This window comes from Abramis brama (assembly GCF_963993115.1).
Source record: "Abramis brama genome assembly, chromosome: 4".
NCBI lineage: Eukaryota > Metazoa > Chordata > Actinopteri > Cypriniformes > Leuciscidae > Abramis > Abramis brama.
The window spans coordinates 41,178,731-41,195,167 of record NC_139966.1 but is presented as its reverse complement, the minus strand read 5'-3'; the positions used below and the strand labels follow the sequence as shown (position 1 = coordinate 41,195,167).

General features: G+C 38.3%; 1 protein-coding gene across 6 annotated transcripts in view; it reads left to right on the top strand.

The window, feature by feature from the left end:
- syt1a (synaptotagmin Ia) overlaps positions 1-13,682 on the top strand; it is a 190,704-nt gene extending 177,022 nt beyond the window's left edge. For 5 of the 6 annotated variants that reach the window (XM_084113055.1, XM_084113052.1, XM_084113054.1 and 2 more), the window contains 5 exons: positions 1,319-1,486; positions 2,330-2,497; positions 4,246-4,363; positions 10,377-10,510; positions 11,867-12,730. In XM_084113055.1, the coding sequence (XP_083969181.1) occupies positions 1,319-1,486; positions 2,330-2,497; positions 4,246-4,363; positions 10,377-10,510; positions 11,867-12,076 (798 nt within the window). In that variant the 3' untranslated portion in view covers positions 12,077-12,730. Of the gene's footprint in view, positions 1-1,318; positions 1,487-2,329; positions 2,498-4,245; positions 4,364-10,376; positions 10,511-11,866 lie in introns of all 6 variants that reach the window. The other variant, XM_084113056.1, reaches the window with a different exon arrangement.
- The last annotated feature ends 2,755 nt before the right edge of the window (positions 13,683-16,437 follow it).

Sequence of the window (16,437 nt, the reverse complement as noted above, 5' to 3'; positions counted from 1 at the left end):
TTGTTACACCCCTATGCTCTACCAGTTTAGCTACAGGATCTCCTCATTGCAATATGATCAAGTATCTTGAAAGAAGTGTTACAATTGGCTTATGTTAAAGGTGTTTTCTAGGGTGAACTTGACCTTTACAGATAATTGGAAATTACAAGTTATTTCTTAACTTGATGTTGAGTTTCCCATTGCTAACCTGTCCAAATCTAACTCTGGGGTCAAACATCCAAGAATTTTTCTGCTGTCAAGTAGTAGGAAATGTTAAATTATGCTGCATCAACATATATTGAAATTTTAACTCTCCAGTCCTCGCAACGTTAATGGTCATATTTCAGCGTGACCAGAAATAGCGAACTGTTGGTAAAAAGGAATTAAAAAGGGCTCTTATTTTGTCAATCACTTTCACCAATGCTCTATGGAGTCAGTGATTATGGGAGCAATGGACATTATTTGTGGAGCATTTTCTACCTTGCAACCAATTCCTTCAAAATAAAGATATTTCTTTTGCTGTTAGTGTCTGTGTTCGAACTGTTTGTGGAGGGTGTTTCTTTCTTGATGTCCTTTTTTTTTCATCCAAGATGACAATATGAAGCAATAAAGCTGTCCAGACCTGAAACCCATCACCATTTAATAGCAAAAATCAAACATTACTACAGCCTGACAGGATTTTAAAATCTTTATAGCTCCTTTGTCAAAAGTACAATCACAGGGTTCTCTGATGGCCACCATCTAAACCATCCTTTCTGTGGCAGCACAAGTGGAATTTGAGAGAGAGAGAGAGAGAGAGATCTTTGCCCGAGTGCCTGTGTAGACATAGAGAAAGGGGGGTTTATGGGAAGCTGATGGGAACTTGATTGACTGACTCTAGGACCCATGAGGGTATGCAGGGGATATGGTGACTGGCAGGTCAATCAGGACCTCAGCCCAGCCAGCCGGCCTATCAATTATCAGAGCTGATGGGGAGATAGGATCAGGAGGCCCACGCTTGACATGGCCTGACCCCATCACCTCCTTAATGCTGGGACTGTTTAAATAGTAATGCAGGCCAGGCCTGAAGTACACACCTCAGCATCATAGCTATAACTGACCTCTCGGTGGCGTTTCATATTATTAAGTAGATATTCCCAAGGCTCACAAGTTAAAAGAGCAACAACTGTCTTTATATGAATCTGATCATTACAACATTTACAATGAACACCAGTACTTTTACGTGACATAACAGAGGTATCTATAGAATGGTGGTGGGATGATGGTTCAGACAAAGACCATGCTCCTCTTCAAGGTCTTAATCATGTTCACTTAAACTTTGACTTTTGACCCCTCATAGCTCTTAGTGGGGATTATCCAAGCAGCAGAATTGCCTGCCATGGATATGGGTGGTACTTCTGACCCCTATGTGAAGGTCTACCTTCTTCCAGACAAGAAGAAGAAATTTGAGACCAAGGTCCACCGGAAAACGCTGAATCCTGTTTTCAATGAGCAATTCACATTTAAGGTAGGTCACAAACACTTAACTTAATCAAACGTTGTTGAATGCTCACATAACATGCAATTTGCCATTGGATCTATGTGTTCACATTCTACTCATACAATAGATCAAGTTATTTCTGATTACTTTATGTGGTCTATTAACAAGACATGAAGCATTGGCGTAATTACACGCAAACGTGAGGATGGACTCCTGCAGGTGTCTGTCATCCAGAAAGGAGCATAATTTCTATTTTGAATGTTCAGTAGAGCTTTCCGATTCGTTTTTATGAGACGTCATGCAGCTAGAAAATCATTTTTGTGTAATTACCGCAGTCAGACCACTAAATTTCTAATAAATTGCCAAGTGAAGTGTTGAATTCTTTAAAAAAAAATCAATATAACTGAGCCAACCAAAGGGGTAGAAGACTGTTTACCTGTTTTTTCCTCGTTTAGCCTAGCACAATTTCAACTGACATGGTACCTTGAGAATGAGAAATGAACCACACGCCAACATCAAGAGACATGTAATCACAAGTGCCTTCATTATTGAAATGAAGACACTGGAGAGCTGGTGTGTGTGATAGCGTCAAGGACAAAATAGCAACCCTTGGGTCTTATCTCTTTCCCGGCCAATCAAGCAGTTTGTCGCCATGTTGGAACAAGTCCTTCGGGATAATGAGTTTTGTCTGAAAAACAGCTCAATCGGAGGCAATCAAGAATCAAATCTCTCTCTCTCTCTCTCTCTCTCTCTCTCTCTCTCTCTGTCTTTGTCTGGCACACCTGCAATTGTCCTATAGTTTCATTCCAACATCTTGGTGGTAGACGGATAGGTATGCACGCAATTATTTTCACCGTTTATATCCTACAGGTTCCCTACACTGAGCTTGGAGGTAAAACACTGATGATGACAGTATATGACTTTGACCGCTTCTCCAAACACGACGCCATTGGAGACGTGAAGGTGCCTATGAATAAAGTCGACTTTAGTCATGTGACTGAGGAGTGGAGGGACCTCGTGAGCGCTGAGAAAGAAGAGGTAACACACATGGGTGGAAATAACCTATTCCCTGGTAATGTGATTAAATATTATGTTATGAGTGAATTATTCAATTTTTATTGCCTGACCTTCTTAAGCGTAGAAATTTTGCCAATTCAGTTGTTCACTACTAGTGATTTTTCCCAGTAACTTAACATTTTAATCCATTCACACAAAATATTAAGTCATATCCATTCACATTGATTTGTTCACTTACTGGTTAGGTTTACATTGTTAAACCACTTGGTAGCAACTACTAAGTGACTGCGTCAAATCTTTTTTGTTTTGTTTTTCTAGACATGTGATCTCAACATGGCAGTCCCCATGTGGAGATCCATGTTGTGTAAAATAATACAACATAATTTGTATTACTTAAATTATAAGTCTTCACAGATTTTAAATGTTGCAATATAAATGTAATATCTTATATATTTAAAATAAAAAATTACAAGATTTGGTAAAAAGACTTAAACGTTTAAACAATTATACTCCCAGTGCTTTTCTTTAACACATGCACCAAATAAATTTGAAATGTTCCCCAAATGTTAACTCGTATATTTTAAAGGTTGTACACAACAAGAGTAAATATCATTTAGCAGGAGCTGCATGGAAATTCACTTACTGTAAAGGTGCAAGACTTGAGGGCTATCTATCTTCAATGGAAATGTCAGTTAATCAGCTGGGCCGTGCCGTTGTTTTATTAATAAAAAAGTGTGACTTTGCAAGCAGTGGTTGGGGAGATTCAATTTTCATGGTAAATGTCATGGAATATAGCATTTAAGCTGTGGTTTCTATGGAAACCTTGTTTTTGTGTCACGGTTCCTTGGTGTAAAGGTTAATTATGATGCTGTCAAAATCCTGCTAAGGGCAGAGAGTTGAAGGCTATCTACATACGTTGAAGGTTGCTCTTTGAGTTTGTGCTGCTGTAACACTCCATGTCCGATGAGCTAGCAAAGCACTTCAAGCATCGCTTGAGAAAGCTGGAGCGTATTGACTTTTACCAAAGGATCTCTAGAGTGGTGTCCTGAGGATGTCACTTTTAGTGTCAGTAAAAAATAAAATGAAAGTCAACTGTAAATTCCATTCAGTTCAGTCCTCTTTGCTATTTTTTCCCCCTACACAATTCCTGGTTTCCTTAAAAAAAATTGTTCCGTGTAAATAATTGGGTGTTTCAGTCAAACAGCAGTCGATTCATCATATTTACCTTGTAGGGTTCATTTAATTAAGCAGTCAAATGTTTTTTTTGTTTTGTTCTGATGACCTTTTAATTGACAGAAAATTGATTGTGTGGAAAATGGCATCAGCCAGTCGAAAGTAAAGTGATGTAACCTTTCACCCCTTCCTGTTGTTTTCTATATGTCACATATGTTTGCGCCCATGTTTATGAGAATGGCTCCTGAAATATTAATGGAATGTGTATTGTACATGTAAATGTATTTTCAATGTGTTTACCCCTCCAACTACATTTGTGGAAAATGAATCAGACTGAAAGACTTCAAACGCTGTGCTCCTCATTTCAATTTCTCTTATGAATCATGTTGTGTGAGAGAAAGTCTAAAAGTGTTTGTGTAAAGAGGAATATTTCACGCCTCTTGTGTGCTAGCTAAATTACTAGTTGAAGATGTTTAGTTCTCGGCTTTTCTTCTTAAGCACGTTTTTTGTTAGAGAATTCAATCAGTGAATAAATTTGACCTGGTTTTCAGGTTCACAATGATGTCCCTGATTGAACTTTTCTCTACCACTCGCAGCAAGAGAAGCTGGGTGACATCTGTTTCTCTCTGCGGTATGTGCCCACTGCTGGCAAACTGACCGTGGTCGTTCTGGAGGCCAAGAACCTGAAGAAGATGGATGTCGGTGGCCTGTCAGGTGAGTCCAGTTACTGGCTTATGCCATTATGTGACAGTTTAGGACTGTCTCTCTTGTTGCCAGCTGTCATGATAAACCATACACTGTGAAATCAAAATGGATCGTATTTGTAAAGCCTGACATATGAAATAATAGTCAGAAATTTCATTTTCTTTAACCAAAGACAAAATCTAAAGGAAAAAAAAAATTTGTATCATATTGGATGTATCAGGCTTGCATATAGGATGCATATAGTATTATATAGGAGAATATGGAGCTTGAGGAGACTACTTACACAAAATGCATATAAATATTAGTTGTCACTCTATATCTCAAACTAATAGTACGATGATACTTATTGTGGGGGCAAAACATATAATGCAACATACATGCGCTATATGTTTTTAACATGATTTAATTAAAACATGATTTATCTAAAAATTGTAGATAAGTTGCTTCAGTCCAGTACGTGTTCATCTTGAAATATTACCAACAATGTAAATGTTATTCTTACGTTTGGACATTTTTGGACACAACGATACTAAAAGCCCTATTACTTGCTAAACAAGTATACATTATCAATCGGACGACAGGAAGGCATGTAGTAGATTGTGTACGACAGGCTTTTCAGCAAAGTTTTAATCATGTTGATAATCTAGAGGCCTTAGAAATTTGTGTAACAAATGATACAGTGAGCTTTTCAAGGTAAAGACATGCTGCTGATTTTATAGTGCACATTATCATAAAGACATAAAATGTTTTTCTTAATTGTTCTTTAAAATATAATCACTTTCCTCTTATAAGACCATGCAGAAAAACATTATTACAGTAATAGCCTAACATCTTTGCATTTAATCAGATTCCCGCTTTACATAATTTCCAGCTGAATACACTAAGAAAGATGCGTTATGGAAGTTAAATGCATTGTGAATGCTCCTTTCATGTTGTCCTTAACACGGTTTCATTTTCTCATAGCTGTCTGTATGTAAATGCGAAGTCACTTTTAGTATATCTTTCACTTTTAAAATCATGTAATGCATACGCAGTCATTCACAGCTACAAATTCCAAAGGTGTCGAAATGTGGCTTGAAATGATCCGACACTTCTCAAACCTGCGGCTGTACGGAGAGCTGCGCTTTATCAGCTGAAGTAATATTCGGCTCTGGTGAATACATGAATACATTTTCGCCGGGTAAATTTACAGCTCGGCATTCAGAAATCAGTCCTCATCTGTGCTGTAACCACTTATGAAAAACGGCCTCTTCCTCGTCCATCTATCCTTCCCCACCCTCTCGCCTCTAGGAGCAGGCCATCAGTTCCAGACCCACTGCTGGGAGCCAAGAGACCCGACATTTACTTCTCATCGCTCAGCTATAAGCAGTGGAGCTGAGAACAAACTTTCTCGCTCTCCCCGGTCCATAAGCAATCCAGATTAAAGCCGGCTATAAACTGTCGGTCACGTTTCATAAGGTACTCCAGTGCTCTGATGAAATTAACACTGTTAACCGTTCTATTTATGGGTTTGTGTTTGGAGGACTATAGGTTTCACAATGTGATAACTATACCCCCCAAACCTCCTATCGCGTTACATCGTTGTGCTTGTTGAATTGGCCGCTTGCCAGATCGATCAAATCCTGTGCGAAAATTGTGCAGTTAAGGGTGCTTTCACTGTCAATTACTGGGATTTTGCCAGACTCCGACGGTTTGCATTTGAAATAAACCTTTTTGACAAAGCGCTCTGTGTTCCCACTGATTGTACTAGAAAAACATTTCTGTCCCAGCATTCTCTCTCTCTCTCTCTGTTTTTCCTTCTCGTTCCAAGTTCGTGAAAATGGCTCAGATTTAATTGTTGTTATGGGGGAGTCATTCTCCCAAAGGAATCACTGGAGAGCATGTCCAAAGAGCCGTCACATGATTAGAAACAATAGGCCCACATGGATCATGCCAATAATTAGTGACTGTTTCCATTGTGATTCAGCTACAGGGAGGACATCTCATCAGAACACTATAATTTATCCCTTTCTCCTTTCAAATCCTGTTTACTCTCCCTAATCACACAAGACGTGGTTGTTGCAGCTAAAATAAATGTAATTTGAATTAATTCACAAGAGCACTGCATACCAATCTCTGTACTTTTCTTCGATGTGCTTTTAGGTCGATATTTTTGTATTTGCATATGTACAAATTTACATTTATTTTCAATGCATTTGGGAGATGCTTGCATTGCATTCAGGTTATGCAGTTTATCGGTTCATGCACTCTTGACTTTGGTGTTGCTGATACCATGTTGTATTGCTTGAGCTCCAGGTACAATTTCAAAGTCTCAGAAAGCAAATGGACACTTAAACCCCACTTAAAAATGTAGGAATGTCAATAAATTAAAATAAGATAGCAAAATATCAAGTGACATGTATCCACTTGCTTTGATATTTTGTATCTAATATGCAGTGTATTATTACTAGAAGACATTATTATAGTATTTATTTACTGTTAGTATTTATTCATTTTCATTTTAGTTTAAGTTATAGTCATTTTGTTATGTGCTTTTGTCATTTGTATGTTGTATACATACAGTATATGTATATAATATAATATTGTCTGTGTATATATATATATATATATATACACACACAGTATCTCACAAAAGTGAGTACACCACTCACATTTTTGTAAATATTTTATTATATCTTTTCATGGGACAACACTGAAGAAATTACACTTTGCTACAATGTAAAGTAGTGTACAGCTTGTATGTATACATATTAAGTATGGCTAAGTTTCCAGATACTTTTTCATATACTATTCATAGTCATGTTTATGTATTTGAGCAAAATAGTGGTTAAAATCACCACCAAATTGGCTATTAATAGCATTTCTATAGTTGTGGGTCATTGCAGTACATGCCGTCCACCACTAGGAGACACCTATGAGTCTGTAGTCCATATGGGTCAGCATGCCTACAGTATGTGCCGGAGCCAATGAAAACATACCACATCAGAAACAAGGGCCAGTTTTATTTTCACTTGGATTTTCAGTATCCTATTTAGATGAGCTTCTCAAGTGACTATATGAACCATAAACAGAAGTCACTACAAGCACTGCCAACTCCTTGAACCACAAACTTCTAGCTTGGCTTCTGTGTGAGTGTAGACTACCACAGATTTCCCAAACAACCTCAAACCTCAGGCACTCTGTTGCCAAGCAACTGGGAAAAAGCACCACCGTTAATAGTGTTATAGGCCAGGAGAAGTGCTGCTTAAGTTCAACATCATAAATAGACATGCTACGTGTTTTTCACCATTTTAAAAGTGGATGGAGCGAGCAGCCAGAGCTCTTCAGATCGTGCAGTGTTAGTGTAAGTTCAACAGGAGGTGCTGTGCTGCTCTATTATGAGAAATATCTCACGTAATCTGAATTATATGCACCAGTGTTCAGAGTGTGAAGCTCCATGGATGAATCAGGGAAGAATGAAAGCATACTTTTTCATTGTATCTAAAAGACCTTTTTTATGGGTAATACCATAGAAATCCATTTAAAAGAGATTTTGTGCCATTTAGAGGCATACATGCCATACAAAAGCTCTTTAAGTGCTGTACAACATTTGCAACCTATACAATCACTTTTGCAGTCACAAAAACAGTATTTGCATTATATTATTATATAATATGCAAGATTTGAAAAAAGTCTATGCACATGATTAGTTCAACTCTCGGCATGGCAGCAAACCTGAATAATAAATATCCTAATCCATAGTACAACATAGTAAATGGATGAACAGGTTCATTTTAGTGCTACCATAATTCCATAAATTTAAAATCTTGATTTAAAAATATATGTACACTACCGTAATAAGCTTTTAGTACGATTTTTCCATGTTGCTTACTCTTTTATAATCACCAAAGCTGTATTTATTGGATAAAAAATACTCCAAAAAACAGTAATATTGTGAGATATTATTACAATTGAAAATAACTTTCTATTTTAATATATTTTAAAATGTAATTTATTCCTGTGAATTTTTAGCACTCACCAGTCTTCACTCTTCAGTGTCACATGATCCTTCAGAAATCAGTATAATATGCTGATTTGCTGCTCAATAAATATTTTTTATTATTATTACTGATGTAAAATTATTAAACTGTGACAGTTTTTAGGATTCTTTGATGAATAGAAACTCTCAATTTTTGTAATGATGTAAAAGTCTTTTGTATCAATTTAATGTATCCATGCTAAATAAAAGTATTTATATATTTTAGAAAATCTTACTGACCCCAGACTTTTGAATGGTATTATATATTGTATGAAATGTGATGTGTGTGATGTACATAAGTGAAAATGACAATGGCAAAGTTATAAAGAGTGAAGGAGATGGGGAGAAAGTGTTAAAACATCTTCTAATATACTGGAATACGTGTGATTCATGTTGCTTAAAATGTATTTCGATTAACATGTATCCTAATACTATATACAGTATGCATAATGGTCATCCTTACACACCCTCACCTTATGAGATGTAAGATCTACACTTCCAAAAACCGCATGCCCCAGATTTTGTGCTGCCCTGCTCCTAATATGGTATGGGTATGGAGTTCAGCACGCCTTCGAAGTCTCTCCCTCTTTCTCTGTATGGAATGTGCTACTCTAATTTTTTTCACAGAGATAGAGTATTTGGATTAGTTGAAAAATGGGATTGGAAATGCCAGAGATGTTGTGAAATTCCTGATATATAAGAGTGTCAGGGAGAGAAGGGGTGAAATGAAATTACATGTTGGACAAAAGGTAATTCTGAAACAGTTAAATCTGTCAAGTTCAACCATTACTCACCTTAATAACTGCTGCTATATCCTTATTTTATTGTAAGGCTCAGGAAGGCATACGATGTCACCGCTCTTTACAGACGCAGTATAATATAAAATACACACATTTGCTCCCCTTTTCAAAATGGAAGGTGATATTTGGTGATATTTCATCCCTATCTTGTTTTGTGAGGTTTCAATCAAAAAGCGATTCTAAGAAAGGTGAGTACGAATCAGTAGTGGGTGAGGTAAACAGATGAAGAGAGATGCATGATGGGGACAGAATATAGATGCTGGAAATGATTCTGTTTAGAGGCACAGGCAGAGATTGATGTGCCTGAATGGCAGTAATGTCACAGGGAAGAGACTGGAGGGCACACAGCTGCCATGTGTAAATAAAAGCTTGGACTATCCTAACACATACCACTAGAGATCTGCTCTGTGGCGGAGCTTCAGTAGAGGCTGCAGATGTCGTGTGTCAGCGTGCACAGAAACACAGAAAAGATATATATAGTGATTTAAGTTTATTTATTTATTTAGAAAGGGACCATGTGCAATATTTAACAGATTTAGCCTATGGTTAAGTTTCATCCGCAGTCCCTTGGCAGGTCACCATTAACAAACCTTCTCACAATAATAAAATAACATCAAAAAGCATGCATGATACATGCAATACATTGTACACAAACAAAAAAAAATTCTCTCTCTTTGACAAGATATGAGTGTATATTATAAAAGCAGTTACATAACCACTATCTGTGCTTAAAAGGTGAGTATTTGTTGTTGTTGTTTTAAGTTTGGTTTTAAAAAGACCAATAGATGGACACCTCTTAATATCATCTGGCGGAGTATTCCGGTGGGTAGTAGCTTTCACAGTAAAAGCTTGACAGTCCAAAAGCAGAATGATGAAAAGGAAAAAAATAAGAACATATAGAATAAAAAATAAATGAATAAATAAATATTTACAGAAACTAGGAGTGGCAATACATTTAAATAATTGAAATTAAAGTAAATCAGTTATTTTATTCCAAAAACTGAATGTTCTTTATGGTTTCCACTTTTTATGACCAGGTGTAGAAATCACACTTTTAAAATTCCCTCATATATCCAGGTTTTTCAAGACTGTGGAAACCTTTATCCTTAATAAGTTTGGAACTTGGGGGACAAAAAAAAGTGAGTGAAAAAAAAAGTGAAAAAAAGAATTTCTCATGCTATGTCCTGTTCCTGTGTGTTTTCAGATCCCTACGTCAAGATCCACCTGATGCAGAACGGCAAGCGGCTGAAGAAAAAGAAGACGACAATCAAAAAGAACACCCTTAACCCTTACTACAATGAGTCTTTCAGTTTCGAAGTGCCATTCGAACAAATCCAGGTAATGAAATTTGTCTTTGTTGCTTGTACTGAAACTGAGCTCCCGTATGGCAATGGCTAATCCGACGCAAATTCCCAATTTAATCGTTGTCGAAAACTAATTGTACGAACCCTGTGTCGAAAACACAGCCGAAAAGAAACTTGTGAAATGCGATAAGGCTCTGCATGAGGCTTTTAAAAAAAATGTAGTTGCTAATTAGTTGGAGAATAAAATGGGTTCGATGCTTGCTAGTGCAACAAGAGTAAAATTGCTTCAAATTGATTCAGCATTTCACAGTTTAGATGATACATTTTATGCTTTGAGCTGCTTTGAATTCAAAGTGTGTCTGGGGGTCTGTTAACCAGAGAGGCCTTCCTCCCTCCCCATTCTCACCAAGCAGCAGACGTTTCTAAAAGCTGCTACCCCGAACTAACAGTTCCTCGCTCATTGTACATCCCTCAATATTTCATTATATGGCAAATTAGCTCTGGCTCCGAGAACAATGGACCCAGGCCTGTTCTCACCGGTCAGTGAAATCCAAGCAGAGAGGTGGATCGAAGGATAATCAGGGCTCTGAGGACGCTAATTCATATCGGCTGCTCGCATTTTGTGCACAGGCGGATCAGGCTCCAAGTAAGCAAGCTAAGAGCGAGCCATTGACCCCGAACTCACACCGTTCAGTTGTGTGCTCGCGGTCAATTTACCGAGTTGTCCGGACCTCTCTGGTAGCACCCGCTGGCCTTTCTTTGGTATCTGCCGCCATGCTCTTCAAAGACTCACTCTGCTGCAGAGTAACAGGCCCTTGAATAGACTGTCACACTGAGATAATTGTGGTGGAATTCAATGGCATCAGCTACTGCACCACTATGTGTATTTTCAGTCATTGTTAAACAATGTTATTCAAGCCCAGCAACAGTTGTTGTTTTTTTAAAGAAATTAATATTTTTAATTCTGCAGGGATGCATTAAATTGATCAAAAGTGAGATTAAAAACTTTTAGAATGTTAGAAAAGATTCCCATTTCAAATACATTTTGTTCTTTTGAATTGTCTATTCATCAAAGAAATCCCTGAAATGAAAAAAGTCTAAATTTTCACGAAAATATTAAGCAGCACAACCGTTTCCAACATCACAGGAATAAATAATATATACTGCATGTGCTTGTTTAGTGCTCTGCCAGGCATATTTAAATAAACTCCTTGCCACCCTTTCTTTTGGAATGAATTTTATTCAAAGATATTTTTGTGTGCATTTTCATTTGATCAGAAGAAGTAATAATTCATCAAGTGATGGAGGAACTATAACCTGGCATATGCTCAAACAAAGTGAAAGTCTTGCGTTATAGTCTATAATTGTGTGTCTCTAATTTCTGTTACAGAAAGTTCAAGTTGTTATAACTGTTCTGGACTATGACAAGATTGGCAAGAACGATGCCATCGGCAAAGTGTTTGTGGGCTTGAACAGCTCAGGCACCGAGCTCCGTCACTGGTCAGATATGCTGGCCAACCCGAGGAGACCCATCGCGCAGTGGCACGTGCTCAAGCCGGAGGAGGAAGTGGATGCCCAGCTGGCAGCTCAGAAAAAATAGAGCAGCCCAAGCCCCGCCCCCTCCCCCACAACCCCACCCGTGTAGTGCTCTTTACCCAGTGCGTGTAGATACCTCAGTGATATAAGGATCCATGCACCCTCACTTCTAATTTCGTGTCTAAGAAAACCGCCTTCTCGGACCACCCCCTTGAGATGTTGTGTTGTTACGTCAGTTTCGACCCCCTTCCTTCCTTTCTTCCTTCCTTCCTTCCGTCGATAAACTTTTCTCTGTCCTTTATTGTTTCACCTCCATCCACGACCTTAAAGTCCCCGACCAAATGCCCCCTTCTTTTAAGCAATATGATCTGTATAGATAGCGCATGACTGGAGGAATTTATTATACCACAGGTGTATATATCAGTATGCAGATGAAAATGATTTCTAGTTTATGTGTTTGTATGTTGTTACCCGTTTCCTAATCTGTGTATACCTTGATGTTTTTAATAAGATGTTCTATTTTAAATTATGTAAATGCAGACATAGAAGAGCCAATATTATAAATAACGGGATTTAAGAATTTTACCTTATTGCATTCCACTAAAACATACGATATATCTCTATATAAATATTTACGAGCTAAAGAATTCCAACCTGCAAGACGCTAGTGGAGGTACACTCACTTCGTAAAGGACGGTTTGCGCTTCATGTTTACTTCAAAAAAAAAAAAAAGCATACAGATGTACACGTTAAAGACACACAGAACACCAAGGCCATTAACTAATATGGTTTCATGGTATAAATGTAATATGCTGCTGGCAATTATACAAGCACATGATTGCGTAAGAACTTTTTGTACTAATTTATCAAACTGAGGACCTGTACGCTTTGCTTAAACCTATATAACGGAAGGAATTCTTCTTACTTGACGAAAACCAATCAGCCTTTTCTTTTGATTTCTAATACGGTGATGCTGTTAACTTTTAGTAGAACGGGTCCCCTGTTTGCTTCTTTCTTGTTTTCGGATTCTTAGATTCCTGGATCTGATTTGGCACCTTCACGAAAACCGGAAATTAACAATTAATGGGACAGTCTCAAGCTGTAGCCATTGTTTCCTTGAAGCTTGATTTTGTGAATCACTTGCTTTCTTGTCGTTGGACTCGTTTCGTTGACGAATTTGTGGTTCAGCCTCAAAAAAATGAAACCAAGAGTTTTGACTCTAGCTTTAAGACAACTATTTTTTAGATTAAGTCAGCGTCTGAATATTTTTGGTAACTGCATGATTTTTTTTACGATCTTTGCTAAAGGCCGGGTTACGGGGGGATTTATTTACACCGGGGCGTCTGTTTCAAGAGACTCCCTTGCCTTCAATCAAAAGGTAATCAAACTTTGAGGGACGGCAGCTTTCAAAGCGGTCGGTCCCGACCAGTCGATGAGGAGGAGAGGCGAGCTTTTAAACACTGCCATTGTTTTTGGGGAGGTACGAGGCGTACGCGACTCCTCCCTCCACGCACACTCCGCTCGGATAGTGGTCGTAGCTTCGGTTCATCGGGGAACAATGTATTTTGGCCGCAACGGTGCCCTAAACAGCAGTTTTTGCTTTATGTTGCCTTCTGACAGTGACAATAGAGTTAGCCATGCTTAACTGCCAATCCCTTCCCCTGTGGCTACTGTTTTGCACTGTACCGTCTCTGAACGGACTCACGGTCAGCTCGCACGGTCCGTTCATTTAAAAGCGGACCGGCCGCAGGCCGGTTTGGACGCCATGAGCATTAGCGAATCCTTAACAATAACCGTAAAAGTTAATGGTCTGTACAGGTGATAACATTACATTCTAATGTCCTTTACTACGGGTCTAACAAGAGGACGAGTAGACGTTTAGTCCATTAAAACCATGAGTTATCTTGGAGGAACCTCTCACGTACACTAGATGCTAGCTTCAGGAGGAGTTTCTAAGTGTTTGCAATGTTATTGTGTAGGTGATAGCACTATTACTTAAAAATAAAAGGAGGAAAAAAAGCTGTTTGTCATTCCATAGGAGTCTCTAGTAGGGACTGAGTTGTGTATCACTGTGACTGCGGTGTGTGCTTAGCGTTGTAGTTTTCAGTAGGTAGCGGCCATCTTGTACTATAGTGATGTTGTGCTACCATCCCCCTATCACACGACGAGAGTGCGAAAGAGGGCGCGCCAGCGAGAAGGCGAGAAATCGTCAGTTTCTAATAACCGTTGCCGTCCGAGCGCGCAAGCAGGTCAATTCACACAGCATTTTGTTGAGCACTGTGCAATACTTGTATGTTCATTCCCTTAGTCTTTAAAGGGGCGGTATCACTTGATAGGGGTTAAAAAAAGACAAAAAACACAACACTATTCAGTGGGGCGACGCATCCATCGACCGTAGTCTGGTTAGGTCACAGCACACGTGTGTAGTTTGGAGCTCAACATCTGTAAACTTGTTAAGGATTCCTCCGTTTTTCCTGTTGAGTTTTCCTGCACACAGATTTAACCATCCAAACATTTGGGTAAACGTATATAGGATGTACCCCCAAATATGAGATTATCTATCTATCTATCTAACTATCTATCTGTCTCTCTATATATATATAAATAAATATATATATATAGGCTATATATAAAACCCTTCCCTTTCAGAATAGGTGTATATATTTTTATATTTGTCCTGATATCATTTCCTCATTATTGAGATCACCTGGATATAAGAGAATTGTATCAATCTTGTTATCTGTTGTACTATTAATATGATTGGCTGTACCATTCTGTTATCGCTGTTATGATTACACTCATGACTATTACCTGGTTATCGTTCCTTTAGTGCCCTATTGAAGACCATTTTATATTTATTATGGAACTCAGAATGTACAGTATGGACTGTGTGTTTTGTTTCTACTTTTTATCGTGGGACCAAGTATAGTTGGCACTTTCATTTCAATGTTGCAATAAATATTGATTCATGTGTTTTATTCATAGCTGAATATGATTTCTTACCCTGTTGAAGAGATCGAACCTATAGAGAAGATCTCCAGAACGTGTAATTGCAACTATAAGTAGGCCTACAATTATTCCTCGACTACTCCTGTGTTAACTGATGTACTCTCATTATCTACGATATCTTAATACAAGAGGCTTGTTTATAAAACAAGGATAAAATGCCGTTTTTAGAGTCACGAATTGAATACAGTTTGGCAAAAGGGTGTTATCGCACTATCAGGTGTCTGCACGTTAGGTGTAGAGCCGGACGTACAGTAGAAGACAGCATTGCTCGTTGCACCTCAGAGGTTTGTAAAGTAGTCTGAATAAGCCATTTCTAGTCCTGCAAACCAACGCTATCTTTTACTAAAGCCTACCAAAGCACGCAAACCGCTCCGACGACTTGAAAAAGAAAAACAAACAAAGCCCTATCGCTTAGCGTACGACGTACAGTACAGCACATGCATACAACCCTCTGATACTCTGCTACAACGAAAAGCCACCTTTCAAGAAAAAGCTGTGTAAAGAATTAGAATCTGATGCTGTAGGGAGATCCTAGTTGCCTTTGTGTATATCAACTGCCTGCTTGAGTATTTTTGTGCGTGGAAATTTTCTCTGTAATCTTGTAGAACTGTTCGGGGTGTTTTTTCCTGCCATACTGCTCGCCCCAGCGGCGAGCCGACAGTTATATTGCTGTGTATACCTTCATTTTTGATGAGGTGTTTTACAATTTCGTTTCATTTTGTGTAGTGATTCACTCTGTGGAGTTTCTGACTGTTGTTATATAACTTCATATACACAAATGTTCAATAAAACTGTTTTATTTCCTGTTGATACAGAACCTTCTCAGGAGCTCTTTTTTTGTAAATGACATTCATTTGAATCTTCAAACTGCAACTGATGAAATGAATGTACTCATTGTTTCCACCAAAATAGTATCATTTTGTTGTTCTTTGTAAGATAAAATGTAGTAGAACAGACAAATAAATGCCCCATGACCTTCTCGGTGAGGTCAACTTTTGGAGCCCTAGTGGTCAGATATGGAAAAGGAGATTTGGTTTCTGCGCACATTATACATTATATATTCTCCATAAATAGTAAGACTAGTATAGTAGCATTCTCTCTGGATTTAACACAAACGCCAGTAGGCGATATATGGATTCTAGATTCTAACCACTATTGAAATGTCTGAATCTTGAGGGTCAAGTGTGAAATATCAAAAGGTAAAACAACATTTCTGTCTTTAGTTCAATATCATCTTCCATTTCAGGCTTACTGAGTGCGAAGCCCACAGAGATATCCTCTGAGCGGATTGGGGCTTGGGAGTGAGCGCACGGAAGCGCTGATAATGAAATATGGGCTCCTTGAAGAACAAGATAAGAGCGGGGGTCTCGGGGCTATCAGCGCCACACGATCAAATGCATTTCGGTATACATGACT